Source organism: Corapipo altera, unplaced genomic scaffold, assembly GCF_003945725.1.
Source record: "Corapipo altera isolate COAL_440 unplaced genomic scaffold, ASM394572v1 95, whole genome shotgun sequence".
NCBI classification, from domain to species: domain Eukaryota; kingdom Metazoa; phylum Chordata; class Aves; order Passeriformes; family Pipridae; genus Corapipo; species Corapipo altera.
Genome location: NW_020884947.1, coordinates 550,000 through 573,148, shown reverse-complemented (window position 1 = coordinate 573,148; position 23,149 = coordinate 550,000). Strand labels below are relative to the sequence as shown.

General features: G+C 36.1%; 2 protein-coding genes across 3 annotated transcripts; both read left to right on the top strand.

Moving 5' to 3' along the window:
• The first annotated feature begins 5,936 nt into the window (after positions 1-5,936).
• SPON2 (spondin 2) lies at positions 5,937-13,524 on the top strand. 2 transcript variants are annotated; one of them, XM_027662722.1, is made up of 6 exons: positions 5,937-6,299; positions 7,089-7,321; positions 7,689-7,912; positions 8,180-8,371; positions 9,385-9,559; positions 11,573-13,524. In XM_027662722.1, exons 1-6 carry the CDS (start codon positions 6,139-6,141, stop codon positions 11,749-11,751), a joined length of 1,164 nt encoding a protein of 387 aa, XP_027518523.1. In that variant the 5' UTR covers positions 5,937-6,138; the 3' UTR covers positions 11,752-13,524. The 2 variants fall into 2 exon arrangements, with proteins under 2 accessions (XP_027518523.1, XP_027518522.1); XM_027662721.1 differs by having other exon boundaries at positions 5,999-6,305; positions 7,096-7,321.
• Positions 13,525-16,921: 3,397 nt separating this feature from the next.
• On the top strand, positions 16,922-22,494 carry LOC113956319 (transmembrane emp24 domain-containing protein 11-like). The gene is made up of 5 exons (XM_027662724.1): positions 16,922-17,131; positions 18,018-18,118; positions 18,868-18,993; positions 21,185-21,331; positions 22,212-22,494. Exons 1-5 carry the CDS (start codon positions 17,002-17,004, stop codon positions 22,359-22,361), a joined length of 654 nt encoding a protein of 217 aa, XP_027518525.1. The 5' UTR covers positions 16,922-17,001; the 3' UTR covers positions 22,362-22,494.
• Positions 22,495-23,149: the final 655 nt, after the last annotated feature.

Genomic DNA, 23,149 nt, shown 5'->3' with positions numbered 1-23,149 from the left:
GGTTTTCCTGCAAATATCTGAAGCAAATTTAAAAGCAGAGATTCCTTCAAGTGTCCAGCTCAGGTCTGTAAGGTTTGCCTGCAGGATCTTATAAACATTCAGCTTGTTTCAGAGTTTTGTGAAATCATGCAGGCTCTACAGTCCAGTGAGCAAAAACTGCTGGTGCAGGCATGCCACAGGTTAGCAGAGTGCTCTGAAAGCTGACCCTCATCCACAACTCAGAATATGTGATGAACAAGTCAAAGAAGCTGGTTTTTTTCCCTCAGATCTGTGGAGTTTTGGTGGATTAAAAGATAGCATGAATTCCTTCTCCAGTATCCTGCTGCAAAACCCTCTGGAAACAAGAAGAAGCAGTGGCACTACCAGCTGGCTGTTGCAGGTATGCAGTGAAGGATGATGAAGTCCAGCATAAAGGAGCTGCCTGAGTGTGTAATCCTTGTGAGTTTGCTTCAAACCTATTCTAAGCATTAGCCATAGTATAGGCATGAGGTTCCCAATTTGTGATTTAGCTGCCGAGCTGGCAGAGAGGATTTAAATTACTTGTTTCCAGATGAGTTCATTGCTGCCAAGATAGCTCTTACTTACACATAAAGGAGCTTACAAGATTTCATGGTTTCTGCTACAGATGAATTGGATAGATAACCTTGATGGTTAGGGCATAAGGATGCATTTGTGAGAGCCAAGAATGACCAGCTTTACATATTATGCCTGGAAGACTGTTGTGAAACAGGAGAAAATGGCTCTGTAGTTGATTTCTGAAGGATACTGATACAGTGGAAGACAACTTCTGTATTCATATGTGATATGGTTTGAAGCTGGCTCCCTGCCAAGTCTCCAAACCTTACCACCAGAAGTCCGTCCCCCCCCCCCCAAACCTCAGGGAGAAGAGGGAGAAAAAAAACAACCAGCTAAGAAAACCCGAAACGAGAGAGACAGCTAAAGTGATATATATAAATATATTTACACTTATGTTACAACTGAAATATATACAATGTAATATATATATACAATTTCACAAGGGAAGGGGAAGGGGAAAGGGGAAGGGAACAAAACCAAAATAAAATATATATATATATTTCCCAATCAGTAGCCCGAGATCTAGTAACTAAAGAGTTAGCAAAGAAAAATATCCCACCACTCTCCTTGGGACAACCGAGAGTCGCTCCGGGACAATCGCCGGCAACCTCCGCCTCCCAAGGTTGACAAGGCCTTACCAGGCCTCGCTCCCCAACACGGCAGACTCAACAGCAGGGAACCTGCACCTCCAAGTCGCCGGAAGGAAAGAGAGCGAAGGCCTCTCCTCCTTTCTTCTTATAATCTGGTTTACGTAAAAATCATAGGGAATACTGGGTAAATCTGGACCCTTCCTTGGTTACAAACTGGTCACCAAGGAAGGCCTAGCCCAAACCACCACAATATGATAAATGATATATTAGGAAACCAAAAGTGCTGGTGAAGGTGACTATCCAGAGAAGTCAAACACATTGGGTACTAGAGAGCTCAGCAACCTGCAGTAGCCAAAGAACCCTCAGGTTATGGATGCACTGACAGATCCTTAGTCTCACTGACAGATGCAATCCCAAGTCTCACTAACTAATGTATAAATCACATTTTCATGTGTGAAACACTTTCATGTCAATTGAAACCCATATCATGGGAGCTCTCATCTTCTTTTCTGTTGGGAGCTACTTGTTCTAGTCTCTTCCTTGTGTCTAACAGTGAGTCAAGTGAAGGAACCAATTTGGCTGAAAGCTAAGTTAGAGAAATTTGCTATTAACTGGGTCAGTTCTACAGTTTGTCTCACTGTATGGACAACTTTTACTGGTGTAAAGGAGGAGAAAATAAGAAGCTGCGATGCAGAAAAGGGTGATATTCCAGGATCTTCCTGAAAAATGTTTTCGAAAGCAGAAAAGATGATATGTTTGCTATTTTTGCACACGTTGGGTGAACCTAAGATGTGGGTAGGGGAAGAAGCGGAAAGAGAAGCATAATCTCTGGTCCTTGTCATAGGGAATCTTGACTTGGTTAGCTAGGACTGGCCTAAGTTTTTTAGTACAAGAAGTTACTCAAATACAACTGACAGAAGAATGCAGAGAATGACCAAAGGGCTTTTTGTTGCTGATCAGTGTCATTGTGGTCAAGAAGACTGGTACTTTTCCTTGTCCTTTTCCTTATCTTGGCTTGAATTCTCAGCGAGCCCTGAATAGAGATGCCTGAATCTGTTACTTAGGTGCAGATGCTTTCATGAGAGCTGGGATCAATGGAGACCTTATCAATATAGTTATTGGAGACCAGAGAACTACTCATGAGCTATTAATTTGGTCAAGTATTTATATGGATTAAAGGGTGAGCTGAACAGTTCTCTAGATTCTATCAACTAAAATGACCGGACCTCCATTATCTATACTGGCAGTTTACATATCTAGTTTGCATGTTTGTACTTACTTTAGGTGCCTTAATCTGCAAACTAAATTTTTATTCCAAAAGGGTAATCAAAATTAAAGCTGCCCTCACTACTGTTGTACAATCCAATATCAGGAATACTTTATTCCCCTATGTAAAATTCATTATTTTATAAACACTTCCAAACCAGCACCACAATTTCTCCATCATAAAATATTCTGCTGTTTGCCACTCTGGTGCTAAGATTTTACAACTTAGTGCTCAGAGGATTTTGACTGAATGTAAACCTTTGGCATTGCCATGGTAACTACAAGAGAGGAAGTATGGCTGTATAATCCTTCTTAAGTAATACAATGTTGTGTTTTTCTTGGTAGACAAAGAGATTCTAGGTAGTCATAAGCATATTAAACAGCCTGTGAATATCAAAGTTGCACATATACTCCTTTTCAGAAAAATGGAAATTGTTTTAGCAAAATTGTAATGTGTGGTAATACCTCAGGAATATATATACAAATTTTCTGGAGCTTCTATTTTGAGTAAAGGTGGGCAAACTAACTTCAGAACAATCACTTTGGTAAAATTTCCTTTGCCTTAGTCCTACTGTTTAATAGAAAAGTAACAAGTAATCATGTCAATCTGGTTGCTTACCAGAAAAAGGGCTAAATTATTCTCTGACTAATCAAAGTGGAATTTACACCTTTTAATGTGATATATTCCTGTGTGATAACCTAAACATGTTCATGTAAGTGTTTTTGTACAGTGCAAATGATACCAGAGCCAACCTGATATTGATGATACTACTGTATTTTTAAGTAGATTTTTTTCTCTAGTTTTCTCGTTTCTTTAATTATTTTTGTTAGAAAAATACAGAATATTGTAGACAAGGTTATGACTGTTATTTAAAAACCAAAAATATCTGGACATCCTTTTTGTTTTATGCTTTCCAGCTTTCATCCTCTGAATCTTGGTAAAGACTGCAGGAACTGTAAAACTGTTGTCTTATTGACAGGAAACAGCAGAAGTTGCACACTTCTGCAAGCAAAACTAAGCCCAAGGTACATTTTGGCACAGTTGCTTACATAAAACAAGCTTTATATACCTAATCCCTGTAGCATCCGGGGTCTGTAGAGGTACATACGTGGATAGAAAATACCTATACCTGAAGAGACACAAACTTGAAAAACAAAAGCTATTTTCTGTAAAAGAGAAAGAAAAAATATGTTCTGAATGGAAAGGGTTTTTTTCCAGTTTTCCACGAGTTTTCAGCAGCTTCCTAATGGGACATACAAACTGAAGAAGGAATGCAAGCATAGGTTCTGATCCCACAGCAATTTTTTTCTCTAACTGCTGGCCCACAGAAATTTGGCATTTGTGGTTCTCAGTCATGAAAGTAACCCATTAGGTGGAAATTTTTTTCTGTTTTTTTTTTTTCCTTCCCATCTATGAGATACATTTGGTGTTTTGATGTCCTTCACAATGTCAGAGACTGATTACACTTAGCACAGTTTCTATTTAAAGAAACAAGACTGTGAATCCTCAAATTAGTATTTTCTGACAACATTACTCTGCATGTTGTTTATTTTTTTCTCTTCTTTCCTCTCTCCCTCACCCATGGGAGGTAGGGAGAGAAGATAATTAAATAAATTTACAGTATTTTGTCCAACAATTTCATTAGAAATCCCACAAAGATAAGAGTAGGGCTCTAGGTCCTGAAGAATTTAATCCTGAGAAATCTGTCATAGTAAACCCCTCACTGTAAACAAGGAAAAGTCCGGTGCCAAATCATACAGCCTGCATGTATTGTCCTGTTCCTGGGTACATTCATAACACATAGCCATGGAACCAGAATAATCTAGTTTGGTGATGTGCCTTTTGCCAGTAATTTATCTTCGAAAGGAAAAGGCCAGTCTGATATATTACATAATTCTGTGCCAGATCCAGAGCCAGTTGCTTTGTTCCCATTTTAAGTGCCGTCCTGGCAGTGCCACAGTATGTTTCAACATGAGAACTTCACTGGCTCAGTAACTGTGATGATAAACAACAAAGCCTACTGAAGTTTACAGCTGCTTAGTAATATATATGCAAGCCTTAAGTACTTCTAATAGTGCTCTGAGCAATGTACTTTTATACCTTCGTATAATTCTCCTAGAGACTGCATGGGCTGGAAAGATCACCCCCTTCTGATGTTATTAAATTAAAATCTCTAAGAAACCTGTGAATCTGGAATTCTGTGCGTAGGAGGGAGTGAGATGGACGTGATTCAATATCATCCTTCAAAAAACACTCAAAGAACTTGTATAAAAGTATGCATGAAGGCTCTTTGCTCTTTTTCTTAGTGGAGTCTGGCTCCTGGAACAGAAATCAATTATGGAAAGCATAGCATTAACATAGGATGGAGGAAGAGACCTTGGAAATAAGGGCATGTCCCTTCCTAGATGGCTTAATGTCCTACAGGATTCCCATAAGCTATCCAGATACAGAGGAATTGTGGCTACAGGTGCTGTCTCCATCTATGTTGAAACTTGCAAGAGATTCCATTTTGTCAGCAGAATAATCAATGGAAATTCCATTCAGGCATCCCAGTTTATTCACCTCCTGGCTTGGATTTACCACGGGTGAGGGGCAGCAGGGAAGTTTCCAGTTAAAGTGCCACAAAGCTCTAACATGTTTGGTAACTCCCTCCTGCTGGACAAATGTGTGTCACTTCATCTATATGCTGTGTGCTTAACCTGTCATGGCCTGGGGGTTTCATCTGAAAAATAACTGGTCTTATTTGCTTTTTTCCCATGTGCTGTACCATCATGTTAGAGATCTGTGGAAATACTTAAGTGACATTCCTCACAATTTCTAAAACAAACTCTATGCAATATTATCTTCATGGTTCACTGTAAAATTTTGAACTTAACTGCCTTTGCTGATCAGCCAAGGACCTTATAGGGATGGCACAAAGCCCTTGTTTTCTCTTATTTGAAAGGTGATGGGGAAAATAACTTAAAATAAAGATTAAACATTATTTTTAATTGGGTCACTATATAATGCATATTTTTTCATAGACAATTTAAATAGTTTTAGTGATGTAAGTATTCGTACTGTGCTACAGAGGATGTATAATTTAACTGTAATAATAAGATTTTTATTTGGGGTTTTCACTCTGAAGACAGCTAAGAAAAATCTCCAAGCTTCCCAAAACCACTCTTTCCAAAGAAACCACAACGTTACAGAGCCCTTTCATCATCCAGCACACGGTCCTGTACAACACAAAAATGTACACTGTACTACTTTAAATTAATTCATATTTGCAGGAGACACAGTCTGTGTCAGTATGTGCAATTATGAAATGTAACTTTTTTTTCTCTTGACATTTTTAGCTGCCTCACCCCTTTTATTTGAACACATACATATGGTGTGTGAGAGTGAGCAAGCTCTCTGTAAATGTTTGGAAGGAGCATCTGTCAGACAACAAAACTTACAAGAAAACATGTTTCTCATTTAAAGTGTATTCACCAGAACTATTTCAGTGTTGGAATCAGTTCATTTGTATAGCTTGGAGGCATTAATAAGAGCAGAGAACTGTAAAGGCACCAGAAAACTCGAACTGTTACTAAGAATCCAAGGTATTTTTTAAAAGCATTTTGTCTTTTCGGCACCCCAGTCTTCTGATAAGGAACCTGAACCAGTTGACAGACAGGAAACCTCTGCTAGTCCTTCCAAAGAGATTGCAAACAAGAAGATGGCATGATTTTTGCAAACCTGGAAAGTCTAAAGATTGCAATAATTGTTGGACCAAAGGGACCCTCTTCAGGCATAAATAGCAAGACTCCTACTGTCTTCTCTTGCAGACCAACTCAGCTGCCAGCAAAAGCAGGTGCTCTCCCACTACCAGTGCTCCAGAGGAATATTTAGTGAGTATTCGCAGCTATTCTTACAAATTAATATATTATTAGAAATTTAGTTATGTTTGTATAGTTTTCTCAAAGGATAGAAACATTTAAAAATCATTTTTAAAGGCTGTTATTTTAAACAATTGCTGGAGTTCAACAGTCTGATGCAATTACCATGTTAATTTAAAAACAAAATTTGCACAAGCTATGACAGTAACTTTTAAAAAATATTAGTTTTTAGAACTGTGTAGTTTAGACAATCTAAAGGAATTACAACCTATTTTTAATCCACATTATGACAGCTAAGTAAATTTATATAAATATGAAATGTATTTGATTTTAAATGTTATGCTATAAAACAGCCTTTGTAGAACACAAATTTAAAATAAATCATTTCTTTTGGCAAAGTAACCTGCAATTTAATCTTTAGAAGAATAAATACACCACTAATGTTTTCCACAGAAACAGTTGCTACTCTAATTAAATCAAGATGTGACTCTAATCAGATTTCAAAAGAAAATCAGAAACAGATTTTTCTCAGAGGTAGTACTATGGCCAAGGATAAGATATTTCTATTTTCATTAGAAACACTTGTCCCAGGTAAAGTTACAGATTTGTTCTATATAGCATGGAAATTACAAATCTGAAAGCATTATAGCAATGCTTTTAGAAGCATAAAAATTTTTATTGTTTCAGATATCTGCTTTCTTTTAGGTTATAACTGATGCTACATTAGATTTTATTAGGTAACTGTTATTAATTTTGAGTGACTAATATGGCTAACAGATTTTTTTTTCTTTTTGTGTGGAAGGGAATGGAAAACCTGATGTTTGTCTACTGCTCCTGTAAAGTTATCTGGACAGTACTTGTAACTATACTAGGTTATGCCAGCAGCTTGCCTGTGGGGGATGATTCTATTTGCACAGCAGAGGAACTTGCTAAGTACAGGATAATCTTCATAGGGAAATGGAGTCAGACTGCTTTCCCTAAGCAGTATCCACTCTACAGGCCCCCAGCACAGTGGTCATCCCTGCTAGGTAAGTCAAGTATGCACAGTTTTAACAGCAGGTAAATCTCTGGACCTCTGTGGTGTTTTTTTTTTTTATTTCTTAATAGTCAAATTTAAGATAACTAATGGAAAAGGAAAAAAATGCCAAAGTTATTAAGAATGAAATTCATAAAATGAAGTATCCACAATATTTTCCAAAAATCTGCAACTGTTTTCAATTGACTTCTGTTTTCAATTGGCCACAGCTGAAACAAACAGTGATAAGCCAAATGTTTTAGTGTTCACTCAATTTTATGCACATTTTTTTTTAACCTCAGAAATAAAACAGAGAAAATGAAGAAATAGGCACATTGTAAATCAGACTTTTATGTCATGCCATGTATTCACTCAAATAGGTGTTACTCATAGTTCTGACTACAGCATGTGGAAAAAAAATGAATATGCCAGCAATGGTGTACGTGATTTTGCTGAAAAGGGTGAAGCATGGGCATTAATGAAAGAAATAGAAGAAGCTGGAGAGAAAATTCAGAGTGTACATGGAATCTTCTCTGCTCCTGCAATTACCAGTGGTACAGGACAAACCTCCACTGAATTAGAAGTGCATCCAAGACATCCCTTAGTAAGTAAACATACATATTAATTTCAAAAGTTTATTTTATGTCACCAGCACCCAAAATTAAATATTTGACTTCTCACTTGTAGGAACAATATAATGCAAAGAGTTATGAAAAAGCATGTCACATTGCAGGGAGCACTGTACAGTTTCTATAAAGTAGAAGAACATAATGAAATTATTCCAAAATTTTCGAGTTAAAATTACTGTAAGCAGGACCGAAGCATTCCAAAACGAGTGATGCAATCCTGATGGATAATTTTGTTTCACTAGGTTTCATTTGTTGTACGAATTGTTCCAAGCCCTGACTGGTTTGTGGGTATTGACAGCCTAAATCTCTGTGAAGGAGACCGCTGGATGGATGAAGTGTCAGTAGATCTATATCCATATGATGCTGGAACTGATAGTGGTTTCACATTTTCCTCACCAAACTTTGCCACTATTCCACAGGAGACAGTTCAAGAGGTATGTACAGAGTTTAGCACTCCATACTGATATGTTTTGAGATTTCCCTTTAAAAGATAACTGTTCTATAATTGTGAAACTGATTTTAGTATTTGGGAGTGCTGATGCTCTCTACACATGGATTTATTACACAGCTGATAAACTCACCGGTTTTGTTTATTTTCTGTGTCTTTGAAATTTATTAGGTAGGATGCAGACGGTTCACGAAAACTTGTCTCTGCATTTTAATTATTTTATAGAAAAGCTGACAGGTTTTAGATGACATTAAACAATCCTTAAAGCACCAGGAAAATAAAAATACTTGCAAGAGTCCTGACATTATGAAATATGTATCTAAACAGTAAAATTCTTAGTAGTGAATACTGATGTGAGGAGGAGTTTAGTTGAAAGCACTGCTGAAACCTGAAACTTGCATCTGAGGGAAAGGACTTAAAGGAAAGCAAAGAACTTCACTGTTATTGCAATGCCCCCAATCTCTTTTGCTCATTTGATCCTCTATATGCCTCAAACTTTGCTTTTGCCATTTAAAAATGGTGGGGAACAGAGGATTTTGATTAAAATGTTTTGAATACTATAAGTATTCAGTTAATCTCTTCTTAAAGGTCAGTTTTCCTTGAGACAAATCCTGTGCTAATGAGTAATGAGAAAAGGTACAGAGAACCTGGAAAACAATGCATTTGGCCTCCTATATCCATATGACAGCATACTTAATATTATTATTTAATATTCAGCCAGTTTTTTCCATCAAACCTTCCATACATTACTGTGTTTTCAGTACCTCCCAGCACAGTCTGCTATCCAAAGTTGATGAAATTCATTGTTCCCTGCCTCAAAGCATTCTCCATAAAAATTCTGGGACTACCAGCACAGTTAGGAGAACTGAGGTTCACAGAAACTGGTTCTACTCAATTAACTTGCCAAAAAGTATTAGCATGATGTATAAACATGATTTTACAGTTATCTTCTTACCAATATCATGTCATTTGGTTAATATTCCCCTTTTAATTTTGCAGATCACTTGCTCCTCTCCAAGTCACCCAGCAAACTCATTTTATTATCCAAAACTCAAAATTTTGCCACCTATTGCTCAAGTAACAATGGTGAAATTAAAGAAAAGCCAGCTGGGTCTTTCTGCACCTTATATTAATCTTCCAGCCAAAAGCAACGAAATAATAGACTCTGTCTCAGGTAAGTGATTAGTTCATTGATGTTCTCAATTCTGTTATTTTCATTCACTCAGAAATATGTGGAAATCTGGCAGGTGATGTGGATGAAACAGGTGATCAGGCAGAATATTCTCCTATCTGCATAGGAATAGTTTCCAGACTCACACATGGGAAATAAAACAAGCCAGTTGACATAAAAGAGAATTCCTGAAAGAATAAGGGAGGGATTGCATATTTGAGCTGTGGTTCAAAGGATTGGGTTGCATCCACAGTAAGAGCTACTCAAGCCTTTGTATCAGTGTAGATCAGTGAATTTTATGAGAAACAAATGACACTTGATCAGAATCAGAGTTCCCAAACTCTTTGCAACTTTAAAGTAAATATTCATCCTTAAGTTTTTACATGATGATGAAGCCAAGAACTATTATTGTTGTCTCTTTCTGGGTCACAAGGCTTGACAGTTATGTGCAATAAAAATTGATATAATTCAATTGTTCTAGATTTATTTGCAATAGAAACATAAATCATGACAACAAAAATCAGGTTCTCATTTTTATTTTCTTAAAAATATTAGCTAATAACCTTGACCAGGTAGGAAGATATGCAAACTACTGACTCAAGTCAGTCTTAAGGATGATTTCCAAATCCCTGAATTAAAAAAGGGAGCAATGCACTCCCAGAAGAGTTGCCATGCTCCAAGAGCTTCTCTATAATGTCTGAGTATTGCATGGGTCTGTGCTGGACACCTCACAGCCACTAAAATAAAGCTCATTCTCTACACAACTAATGTGTGATTTTTACTTTAATAAAGGTATTTATCAATTTATAGTGGTTTAATGTACTTCTGTTAGTAAACAAGACACATTCAAAGTGACTGTTACATACCTCATTTGCAGTTATGTCTGTCCCACAGCATTCAAAATGAACATTTGGCCCTCTTTAGGGCATAAATTTAAAACAATGCATTTAAAGTATGGTATTTCAAAATTAATTTTTAATCACAAATCCCCACTTGCTCACCAGTAAATCAGTCTGCTTAAAAACATATTCCAGAATCAAAAGGACAGATTTAATTACCAGAGGTCAAGCTGTGTCCCTCATTCCTTCTAGAAACAGGAATGAGTGATGACAGCAGAAGTGGTGAGGTTATTGTAATGCCAGAAATTTATACCAGGTGTCACACACTTAGTGTGGCATTTAAAGATGGTTTTGTGCACACCTATTTTACCTGCAAATGCTGTAACAGGAAGTGTTGATGCAACTTCCTGTGACAAGCAATATTTTAATGTAACCTGCTAAGGAATACTCAGCCATGCTTTTATGAGAGATATTTTCACCAGAAGCATACATTGTGCAAAGTACTTTAGAGTTTCTAATTTCTTTTCCTGAGGCAAATTATACTGAAACCCCTTTTAGTATTAGAAAGCTTACAGTGACAGAACATCTTTATTGGCAAAAGGGGGAGTAGTATACACACCAAACAATAGTAAGATGATTTAATGTAAGAAATGAGACTTTTCTTTATTTCTGAAGAAAAATTGTAATAAAATTAAAATGGAATTCGATATGACCAACTATAGGAACAATAGCTAAGAAATATAAATATACCCAAACAAACCAGAGAAAAGCTTTAGTCTCAGCGTTTCTAGTAAGCCGTGAAAAGGCAAATGAGTTATAAAATTGACAGTAAATGTTTTTTAATTCAGTCTTTGGGGTGCAATTATTTCAAGCATAGTTTTCTTTTAAAGGAATTCTGTATTTTCAATTCAATAGATAATATGCTGCACTACTGATATAATATCTCAGACATGCTCTAGATTGCAATAACAATAATATCATTGTTCACGAGCTTAGGAGATGAAACCAGATCTTTTTTTTAATTTAAGAGACAACATATGGATTTTATTATTATCACATGGATTTTTTGTATAAGAAAGGATGCTATTTGATCATAATTCCTTAATGCTTTTCCAACTGTGTATTTGATTCAAGTACAGCTTCATGTAGAATTACGTTTTTATTGTGTGTATTGCAGAAACACCCCTGGACTGTGAGGTTTCCCAATGGTCTTCCTGGGGTCTCTGCAGAGGTGTTTGCAGAGAAACAGGGACCAAGATCAGAACTCGTTTTGTGCTTCTTCAGCCTGCCAATAATGGAATGCCTTGTCCAAACCTGGATGAAGAGACACCATGTGAACCAGAAAACTGTGTCTGAAATAAAGAAAAGATAATAACCTAGATAATTTAAAAGTAGGATAAGTTTAAATCTAAACTACATGTCAATCAGTGTTCTTTAGAATTTGGATATGCTGCACTAGTTTGATGAAAAGGTGTATAAGAGTGGTTTTGAAAGTTGCTATTTAATGTCAAGATTTTAGGGGGTTAAATTTCTAAGGTTTAGTATGACAACAATACTCGATCACTTACAGACCAAAAACCCCCAAATAAATCCTTCCTTCAATACACTGTAAGTTCTTGGAGTACCCTCTAGTGGCAGAAAAGAAGACATTTGGAAACATTGTAGTTCACATGAATAAAAATCAATTACAACATCTAAACTAATAGCCTTCTTAAATACTGTAATTTGATTATCTACAGATATTTATACCTAGAAATTAATTTTTCATCTAAATTATGTTTTTATAATTTATTGGCATTTTTCTTGTCTTTCTAAATATGCTTAACGTGCATTTCTTCAGAAACTACTTACATAAGTCAGAGTGACCAGATGTTTGCAGCATGGTTAAGACAATAGTGAAAGTGAGTAAACTTGTCTTGAGACTCACGAATATATGAAAATGTCTTTTTCTTTTTTTTTTTCTCAAAAGCGAGAAGAATAACTGCCATGAGGACACTCAGCCAACAAAATTACTAGAAAAATATAGAAGTGTGGATACTACTAGAAAACTTCTGAACTGAATTAAATGTGTTGGTTGAGATTCAAAAACTGATTGTTGGTGTGTGTCACTCATGAGACAACTATCTCAAAATAAATGCTGTTGACCATAACATAAATTATATCATTACCTTTATATAAGCAGTAAATATTGTCCATGTTTCTTTAAATGTGTTGCTGCTATTTATTTGCTCTTTTTCCACTTTTTACAGAGAAAATTTAGCAATTTTTAATAGTATCTAAAATTCAGGTATACACAATGACAACAAAACACAACATGTCAGAAAGTGTTCCTGACTGCAAGTTTTAATGCTCGAATAACTGTTATAAAATGAATGTAACATATGGCTTATGAAGAGTTGTGGCTACCAACCAGGAAAAGGATTTTGGAATAACACTTACTCAACAGAGTAAGTCTGCAGTCAGCTCACAAAGCTTTTACAGCACACCACAATTTCACAAATATACAGTGCAGATATTGAACAGGAGAGTTGATTTGAAAAGGTTGTTTTAGGAATATGCCAAATACAAGAAAATTTCTCGTGTCCTTAAACGAGTACACTGTATTCTCCATAGGGCTGAAACATTCAAAAGGTTCTCTGTATTTCTTTCCAGGAGATAAATCTTGTAAAGACCTAAATAAATTTGAAACTTTATCAGATTAGAATTAGTTTCTCCTCCAAATGCTGTTAAACACAGTTTTTAGAGCTCATTGTAGGAATCTCTGCATCTCTTATTCTTCAGATTCTCACTCTTGCCCATTCTTCAAAATTTTTTCACTTACTCTTTTTATCATGTCTGGTTGTTTTTTTTTCAGGTTCCCCTGTTTCCACTCTATAATGGGAATAGTGTAACTCACTATTTTGTGTTTAGTTAACTATCAATATTTTTCTTTCTTCTTTTTATATTAATGTTAGTCATTCTGTGTTTTCTGTTACACTCATCTACTATATTTTTACAGATTTACCATCATCTCAGAAAACCTATGCATACATCGAAGTATATATTTAAATACTCTCTGAGGACAGGAACTAATTTCAAATTTATTGATTGTTGAGTGACAAATTAGGCTCAATAAAGGCTTTGGGCAGATCTCAGATTCAAGTCTAAATCATGCCTTAGGAAAAACAAACCCACAAACCACAAGGTATCCTTGGAGGTACATTCCTGGAAGTTCTATTAACATTAGAGTTTTGCTTCTTCATATGCCCAGAGCAAATAGAGGGCCAGGTTCAGTAAAAGAATATCTGCATTTGCAATTGTATATATGACCTGAATCTGGGGTTTCAGTCCTACAAGAAAAGAACTGTGAGTGGAGTAGTCCCAGTGTTTACTCGAACTCCTGGAGCCAAAAGTTTCCCAAAGGAAACTTGGGGAGTGGTGGAGTAGAAAGGGAAGCGAATATACAACAAGCCAACACATTTCAGGAAACTCCAGTCAGTGATATATAACTTTGCTACTTTAGACTGTTTACATACGTGAATATTCACTGCAGCTTCCTTCAAAAGCAGAACTTTTCTATCCAGCCAGTTACCTGGATATGGGATTTTTTTGTAAGCCGTGACTTCAGGAGACCTTGATACACATGACATTCTTTAAGGATGCCCTTGTAGTTATGTAATGTTTGGCCATAGATCATTCCAGGTATTCCCTTTGCAAAATCCCAGGCATGGAGTCATTACTTGGGGCAAGACTACGGATACAGCGAGTGAAGCACATTCTAATGATGGAGCGTATTTCTCATAATATATCATTATTAAACTGATTAGTGAGGTACATTATCCCTGTGTGGATACTGCTAGGACCTTGTAGCTTTTACTTTCTGCAGTCTTGGAATTCTCTTAAAAGTCTGAGGACTGGGAAGAAGTGCAGAGAAGCTCTTCCTTCCTTTTCCTTTACAACTAGTGTTACAGATGGCTGGCAGCCAAGATGCTGTGGTCCTAAACACATGAGATTTAGGGAAGGAAATGGGCAAATTAACTCCTGGGTTAAGCTAATCTCAGAAAGCACTTTGGAAGGAAGCTTGAAATGGATTTGTAAAGACAATTTTTTTCAAGAGTGTTTTATAGGAAGGATCAGCTTTGATGCCTTGGTAGATATTATTGCAGAATGGAAGACATGGTTAAAGGTAAGTGTAGTAGTCAAAAAGTCACCACAGAATTAAACTGTGGTCCTACAGAAATAATCAACACCAAACTAAATTCCTATAATGGAATAAGGTACCTCATTACTGAGAACAATTTTTTCCAATACCTTAAGGAATTTAAAGATGGTGAACTGTGAACACGTGAAAGATTGGAGGATAACTTCTCGAGCCAGGGAATAGACAGCCCTACCAGAGGGGATGTGATACCAGACCAGATGGCCACCAGCTTAAGTGAGTTAATTGGGGACATCAACATTGGAGGCAGCCCGGGCTGCAAGGATCATGCAGCATTGGAGATTGCAGACCTGAGGGGTATGGGTCAGATAAGGAGTAAAGTTTGGCCCCTGAACTTTTTAGGAGAGTGAACTTCCAGCTCATCAAGGAGATAGTCAACAGGATCCCCTGGGAAACTGCCCTCGGGGACAAGCGAGCAGAACGGAGTTGGTAGATCCTTAAGGAAGTCTTCCATAGAGTGCAAAAGCTAGCAATCCCCAGGAGCAGGAAATCAGGCAAGGAAGGCAAGAGACCGGCATGGCTGTGTAGGGACCTGCTGATCAAACAAAAGGGAAAGAAGCAAATGCACAGACAGTGGAAACAAGGACAGGTAACCTGGGAAGAGTATAGAGATTAAGTTCACTTGTATAGGGACGGGACGTGGAAGGCCAAGATGAAGCTGGAACTGAATCTGACAAAGGACATAAAGAATAACAGGAAGAGCTTCTACATGTATGTTAGCTAGAAAAAAAAAGGTCAAAGAAGGTGTACCCACCCAATACACAGTGCTGGAAAATGGGTTACAATGGATGAGGAGAAGGCTGAGGTACTCAGCAACTTTTTTTCCTCAGTCTTCAACGGCAATGTCTCTTCCAGGAAAGGCTGAGAGGATTGGGATTGTTCAGCCTGGAGAAGAGAAGATTTCAGGGTGACCTAATTGAGCATTCCAGTACCTGAAGAAAGCCTATAAAAAAGATGGAAAGGGACTTTTTACAAGGATATGTAGTGATAGAAAAAGGTGGAATGGGCTCAAACAGAAAGAAAGTAGGTTTAGATTACATATTTGGAAAAAAATTCTTTACTGTAAGCATGGTGTGGCACTTGACCAGGTTTCCTAGAGAAGTTGTGGATGCCCAATGCCTGGAAGTGTTCAAAGCCAGGCTGGCTGGGGCTCTGAACAACCTGGTCTATACAAAAATAAAACATAAAATAAAATCCAAATTCCACCTTTTCAAGCAAAATAAATGTTGGTAACATTCCATCAAGGAATGTTTTCTATCTGTGGCACTGTGTCCCACATTTATGGCCTGTATGTGTGCAGTTGAGGTAGCATCATCCCATACCCTGAAGTCAAGATGACAGAACTCAGAAGTCAAGCGAGAGGTTCATCAAAGATGCTTCAAGAGCATCACTCTTTGAACCATTGCCCTGCAAATGCCAGGTGCTGCTGAGGACAATGGTAGGGCTGGGCAGTCTGTGATCAAACTACAGACCCTTCAACAGGAGCTTCTGAAACAAAAAATGAGTTCCTTACTGGAAATGATCCCACAGGTGGGTCCTCCCCGCTGGAAAACAACCACATATCCTCTGACATTGAGGCCAACCTTTCAGACACAGCGATCTCAGTTTATAAGACAAAGAACATTTGAGTGATAGATGAGTTTGTCATTAAGCAAACATATTGGTCTATATTAGTACCACAGATAAAAATAAAAACCTCAATCTTTGTTCAAGTTACTCTGTAGCTTTCTCTAGAGAATTTATTAGGCAGTGTCTAAGAAATAGACATTCTTATATAAAAAAAATCTTATTCTGAAAGTGTTAATATTGTTATTTTTTCCCTGAAGTATCATATTCATTAATGTTTCAGATTCTTTTACTGTTCAAGTTCTTTTGACTTCTTTAAATTTCTTCCACACCTTTTATGTAGTCCCTGTGGTTTTATGCAGGTGCATACATTTGTCCAGTGATTTTCCAGGATGGAAATTACAAGACTTCTTAATAAAAGAGGAGTGAAGTTCTGAAATAATCACCCAGAATAAATAGGAAATACAACTTAATAACTTCATTTAAACTGAAAATTGAGCAGTTTTTGGAAAGAGATAGCCAGTGTGGTTACTCACAGTAATCTAGGGAACTGAGAGGCCCTTTCAGTTTCATGCTCTTATAAGTGTATAAAATAAAATTTTAATCTAGATGCTGGGAAAGAAAAAAGATTTTACAAGGTGTCCTTTTCATGTTATCTCATTCTCCAGAACATATTGCAGTTATTTATAAACGTGTAACCACCAGCTGCCTTTTCTCACAGTTTTTTCCTCTCTCAAAAATACGCTGATAAGAAGCAAACAAGGAACAACTACAGGACTACAGGCATTTGTATGTAACTATTTCTCTTCAATAGCAGTACAGTAGGGATATATAAAAAAACCATGAAAAAACAACTAATAGGATTATTTATGAACTTCTGGATTTCTTTTTCACTTGCTTTGTATTTTCACACTGGAGAAAGAGAAGAGAAATGTATAATTGAAGATCTTCCCAGTGACACGTTGGTATTTGGTAGGTACCTGTCAGTGCTCTATGATTATCTAACCTATGCAATAATAAAGATAACTTTTAATGTAACAGGAAATTCTGTGACTGATGAATATACTAAAACATTAGTGCTAAGGAAAAGGCACACTGAAAATTACTCCCCACAGCAGGGAGTAGGAATAAAGTCCTCACGCATTGTGTGTGTCCATCACTCAAAAAGAAGTGCAGTTTTTCAGAGTGCTTTACTGACTAAACAATGTCTTTTAATTCTACAGCTGCAGAACTGCTGCTTCCATATGTGTTTCTATACATTCTGACTGATGTACTCATTCACAACAGAATTTCTGTAACACGGTTTTCCCCATATGAATGAGAGAGTTACTTTTTTGATTAATGCCGGTCTGGAAAGAGACAATTCAAGATGTACTAAAGTTTCATTTCACCTGGGATACCACAAGCACATTAAATTAATCTACAAGACTGTACATGCAAGATTTCAAGGGGATAGCAAAAAAATAATACAGATTATTCTTTTTCTTTAATAAATAATGTGATAAATATGAAAAACAATCCGAAAAATGGAATTTGACTACAGCACATTATGCTTTTGGGGGTCTCAGCATGCCTTCTGGAGGTTAATCTTGCCAGAGTTTTAGGAGTAATCAGAAAGTACTTCTTGTTAATTAACCATTATTTGTAGTACTACAGAATATTTTCTGGTGTAGTAAAAATTTATTGCATTTCACAGTAATGTAAAGTACCCCTGAGCACTTTTAATCATAAACACATGAAATACATATATTGTCTTAATGTTAATCATTTATCTTTATATTTTTTCCCGAAAAAGCAATGAAGATGTTTAATGTGAAGCTATGTTTTATTTAATGGATTTATCCATGTTCTTATTCAGGGAATTACAAAGTACAACGCTGGGATATACATAAACACGATTTTCTTGAATCTGCTCCTGGTTTGGGAATGTATGTGACTGTCTCAACTCCTTCTGGTGAGGTAAATATGCTCTATGAATGTTTCTGTAGGATTTATATGTTGACTTCTGGCACTGGCAGGCAGCAATATCTAAAAATAAAAGACACTTCTGGAGAAAAAGTAAATCTACAGTTTACCAGCTAGTTTGGTATTTTGATGCTAAAAGGTTTAAGAACCTCGTGATTTCTATCAAAGTAAACAGAAATTACGATATTTGATAATTATGTGCATGCTCAATTTTTGCATTACTATCAGATTTGGGAAAGTGTGTCATTAAGAACAGTAAGTGACAAATGAGAAAAGAAATTAAATTAAAGAAAAAAAAGAAAATTCACTAATGAAGTAAAATGGTACAGAACGTACTTGAGCAGCAGAAAGGAAGGCTGATGATAAACAGAACTGCAAAAGTTGAGATCTTCCTGAGGCTGGGTGTGGCCCTCATGCAGAGCAGCTGCCTGTGTTGCCATGAGGTCCTGAGCCTTTCCAGCAACGGATAATATATTTCCGTGTCTAGATGAGGTCCTAGTTTTCAAACTTTGCATGCTTTACAGAGCATTGGCTTTGTACACTGCAGAATTCTATAACATTTCAGTGTTCACTGTGAACTAAAATAGTTTAATTTTCTCTAAATCTGCCCTGAAATTCAGATAAATTTAATGATGTCAGGAGGCTAATTGATTCCTTTTTGCATCCAATTCACATTACTGTCTTGATAGTTTTATTGGTATTTACAATTTACAAACCCAACACATATAAAATTTAAATTGCAGGTACTATTGTCAAAACTGTATGGGCCACAAGGAACATTTTCTTTTACATCCTATCTCTCTGGGGAGCACATTATCTGTTTCCAGTCAAACTCGACAAGACTTCTGGCAATTGCAGGAAGTAAACTGGTAGGTATATTTCTTAAGTATTCTTTGTTGCAGCTGTAAATTGTTTACAAACCACAGAGATTACAAACTAGTTTAGAAGTTGGACTAATTTCTAGCAGATAATCTGACATTTCCTAGTGATTAAAGAAGACAAAACCAGAATTATGTAGATCAAGAGATAAAAAGACTATTCTATTTAAGAAGTTGGCTTTCAAGAGGCAAGGCTAATAATGATAGAGAGATTTAATATTTTTAAAGTGTTTTGAATGTGATTCTGATCAACAAGAATGACTAATTTGGTTCGAAAAGACTGATATGAATGATTGACTAACACAAACTAACTTTTGACTAACATTCACTAACTTAGACTGAATTCCTAATGAAAATGTACATTTCAATTTTTGAGAGATATTCAAAGAAGAATATATTAGCATTCTTGTTATTGTCCACTACCAGCAAAGCTGGTCTTTACACAGATTTTGGGAAGAAAAGAAAAAACCCATCAGAGGTGGTATCATGGCTCTAATCTATTCCAGCAAAAAAATTTATAAATTCTGTTTTGAAAATATATGCCTTAGCCCAAAAGATAGTTGAACAGGTGAGAATTACTCTCTAGAGTGTTTGTTTGTTTGTTTGTTAACTAAGTTGACTGCAAAAGAGTTAGATAACCAGCTAAAGGTAATCATCTTGTAAATGTGTTGAGGTAGGTCAAATTTCATACAAGCTGTGTACTTTGGGAACATGTAGATGACACAGAAATGAGAAGAACTAACAGTACAGAAGTGGGATTATTATACTGGAATAACTAAGTGTTCTTACAGACTGATTGATAGAAATGAATGGAAATTTAAGCATACACATTGCAAAAGCACTCAGGTTCTAATAATAAAAAAAATTGGTGGAGCTTATCAACTAGAAAGGGTAAGGGTGATAAAACTTTGGTTGATCATAGTTAACTACACACCATAAATGTGATTCTGAGGATATGCAGGTGATTTTTGTCTGGTATAGATGGAGCTGCATTAATATGATTTTACATGATACATGCACCATGTAGAGTTCTGGTCATCCTATTTAAAAGAAGTGAAAAGATGTAGGGAAGGAGAATATTAATATCACAAATATTAAATGAGGTGGTTTGTTTAGCTTGAGAACACAGAAATTAAAAAGGAAAATACTGCTCTTATAATTATACTTGCGGGAACAAAGGTCACAAAAGAAAAACATTCTTTAGCTAAGTTAAATTTTTCAGTGGTCTTCTGTAAGAATCAGATGGTTATCTGAACTCCTTCAAACCAAAATAAATTAATTAATGGATGATAAGACTGTGAGATGGATTTCTAGCTATACAGTTAGCTAACTCCAAGACAGCTGAAAAATTTGCTCTTCATTTGTGGTTGATGTCTGAGTAGATCCAACTTCTACCATGGTAATATCAAGTTCTAGGTTTTGGCAGATTATTTGCTTGGCTAAAACCTTTTTATTTTCTCTTAGGCACAAATCGGCTTCTAGGAGAAATTCCTCCTATTAGTTTTAGCAAAATTTTTAATTCATGACAAAATAAGTTGCATAATATTGCATGTTCTGTTCTTCGCTCTTCTTTCTACAGTTCTGTTGCTGGGCTGGGTTCAGGCATTTTTGCAATAGATAATACAAAGCTTACAGGATATTGGGAGATACTTCATACTGGATAAACAGTGTGGAGAAAGAAAAAGATACCCTATGGATACCCATGTTAAATGGCAAAGAGTGATTCAGCTCGTCTCCTTCCAGTCTTACAGTCCCAACAGTTACATGAGGAAACCCAGAAAGGCATCTACAAAAAACTTCCTGTAGTGCTATTGAAGAATGTAATTCCTGCAATATTAGTATGGAATGTGAAATATAATGACCATGCCTTATGGTGTCTATTTTTTTAAGTATTTTGGACAAAGAAAACATTTTCATGGTGGTTGAACCAATACTACCATAAAATAATGCCCTAACATTAGTGAAGTTTGTAAATTTGTATAACTAATTTAAAAATAAAATTAAGGAGCACTTTAAATTTACCACCTGATTCTAATTTTAGGAAGGATTTTTATAAGAAATTAAAACTATTTTCCTGTAATGAGCTTAAAGGGAAATTATCCATTGGTTCATTTTTAATTTGAATTTAGGAATTTTGAAAAAGCAGAAGACACAGAAATGAGCATATATTTTCTGTTTTCAGCGTATCCATTTGGACATTAGAGTTGGAGAGCATTTTATTGATGAATCTGCTGTTCAAGCCAAAGAAAAGGTGGATGAAGTTAATATCAGACTAGAACATCTAATTGAGCAAATTCATCATGTATCCAAAGAACAAGACTATGAAAGAGTACGTATGTTCCCTAATGGAAAAGCTGAAAAATATTGTACATAGGCTTATTGATTTATAAAGTATTATGAGGTTTATTATTCAATTGCAGTGTTATTTTTAACTAACACATAAAAATCTATTGGTATTTAACCAAAGTTGTCTCTATTGCCTTGCAAAATATTTTTAAGCAGTAACCTAAAAACTAATTAATGACTGAGAACTCACGCTTATAGCAACAGGTGTTATTTTATAGCAGCAGGTGTTATTTTAAAGCAGAGTTTTCCAAATAAGAGTGTTCTTGGCCAGAGTCAGCCCCAGCAGCTGAGCAGGTGGCAGGTACCGCTGTGGGTGATGTCTCCAGCTGTTGTTTCCATGCTGGTCCTATGTGCATAAACTTTATTGGAGTGGGGAAGGAAATGACTGAGTGTATATTTAAAATCTCCATGCAGTTAGAAATAAAGCCCTCCTTCAAACAAGTGAACACCCGTTCTCTTCACTTTTCCATTCGTACGCAGGCAGTCAGACTGTGTTTGAAATATATCGACTAGTTACCTAAAAACAGAAACTTGGCTGCAAAAGGGTTCTTGACAGCAATATGTGACTGCAAACCTAAAAAGGTTAAAGCCTGTACTAATGGAACATATTTAGCACAATATATTTTCTGTGAATAAGGGAAGTTCTGTTTGCCTTTCTGCTTGGGGATACAGTGTGTCTGCTTCTCAGTTTTGATTTGTAAAGATACCCATCATATGGATAAATACAAACTTCCATTTTTATCAACACGAAAAGAAGTGTTCACCACTACGCAGAAGAGGGATGCCTGTCTGGTTACCTGGACAGAAGCACGAAACATGTAGATGCCAAAAAGTAATAATTATGCTTTTCTTTTATTCTTCAGGAACGTGAAGAAAAATTTCGGAAGACAAGTGAAGAAACCAACAGCAATATTTTGTGGTGGGCTATAGTACAAACACTGATCCTCGTCTCCGTTGGAATCTGGCAAATCAAATCTCTCAGAGATTTCTTTATAGCTAAGAAGCTTGTTTAAATTCTGTAAAGTAAATGCACAGATTCAGAAATTGCACATCATGTAACACTGAACATCATAAGAAACCCTGTAACTAAAAGAAAATTGGTTGCATAGAACTCTCAAGATTCTCTCATCTTCTACTCTGATTCTAACTCTGTTTTCTCCATCTATGTCACAACCTCTTATGCTCCCTTACATTTTATTCCTTTAATCCAATTTTTTATCAGGTTTTTTTCCCCTATACAGATGTAAAGCTAAATCTAGAAAAAAGATTCAGTGACTAAGGCAGCATTTAAGTTCAGCTCAGGATTGTTACATCTAAAATAGAAACCTAAAAAAAAAAAGTTTCCTAGGATTTAAAATTTATCTACTTGCTTAGTGATGTTACTTGGTACTACCACAAAGAGTTCAGCACTTCAGACTGACCATGATTCAGACAGTAGGTAGAGAAATAACCCATATCCCCTGTGGTGATTAATTTGGTGAGAGTGTCTTGAACTCAATCTATATATGGGTAACACCTAAATGTAATTGTGACTGCTTTCTTTCAAAATATTCAAAGTTTTAACTGATCAGTGGCGGCAGCAATTATCATGGAAGAGAGAGACCCAGACAAGCAATTTGGAGTTGTACTTACTTTTCATTTCCAGATTAGGCTATAGAATTGTGATCAGACATCTCCCACAGTTGCTAATGTAAATTATAGTCTTTATGAAGTATGCCAAAATAAACCAAATTACAGGGGTTTTTTGTAAACAATGCCTACACATTTTGTTTTAATTCATTCCTGCAGAAAATTCTTCAGT

Bases quoted from the DNA above. Each gene is read 5' to 3' on its own strand.
- SPON2 (XM_027662722.1), top strand. From the start codon at position 6,139: ATGATTTTTGCAAACCTGGAAAGTCTAAAGATTGCAATAATTGTTGGA. The intron at 7,322-7,688 runs GTAAGTCAAGTA...TCACTCAAATAG, and splicing joins ACAGTGGTCATCCCTGCTAG to GTGTTACTCATAGTTCTGAC. The intron at 8,372-9,384 runs GTATGTACAGAG...TTAATTTTGCAG, and splicing joins CACAGGAGACAGTTCAAGAG to ATCACTTGCTCCTCTCCAAG.
- LOC113956319 (XM_027662724.1), top strand. From the start codon at position 17,002: ATGAAAAAACAACTAATAGGATTATTTATGAACTTCTGGATTTCTTTT. The intron at 18,119-18,867 runs GTAAATATGCTC...TTTAAATTGCAG, and splicing joins TCTCAACTCCTTCTGGTGAG to GTACTATTGTCAAAACTGTA. The intron at 21,332-22,211 runs GTACGTATGTTC...TTTATTCTTCAG, and splicing joins AAGAACAAGACTATGAAAGA to GAACGTGAAGAAAAATTTCG.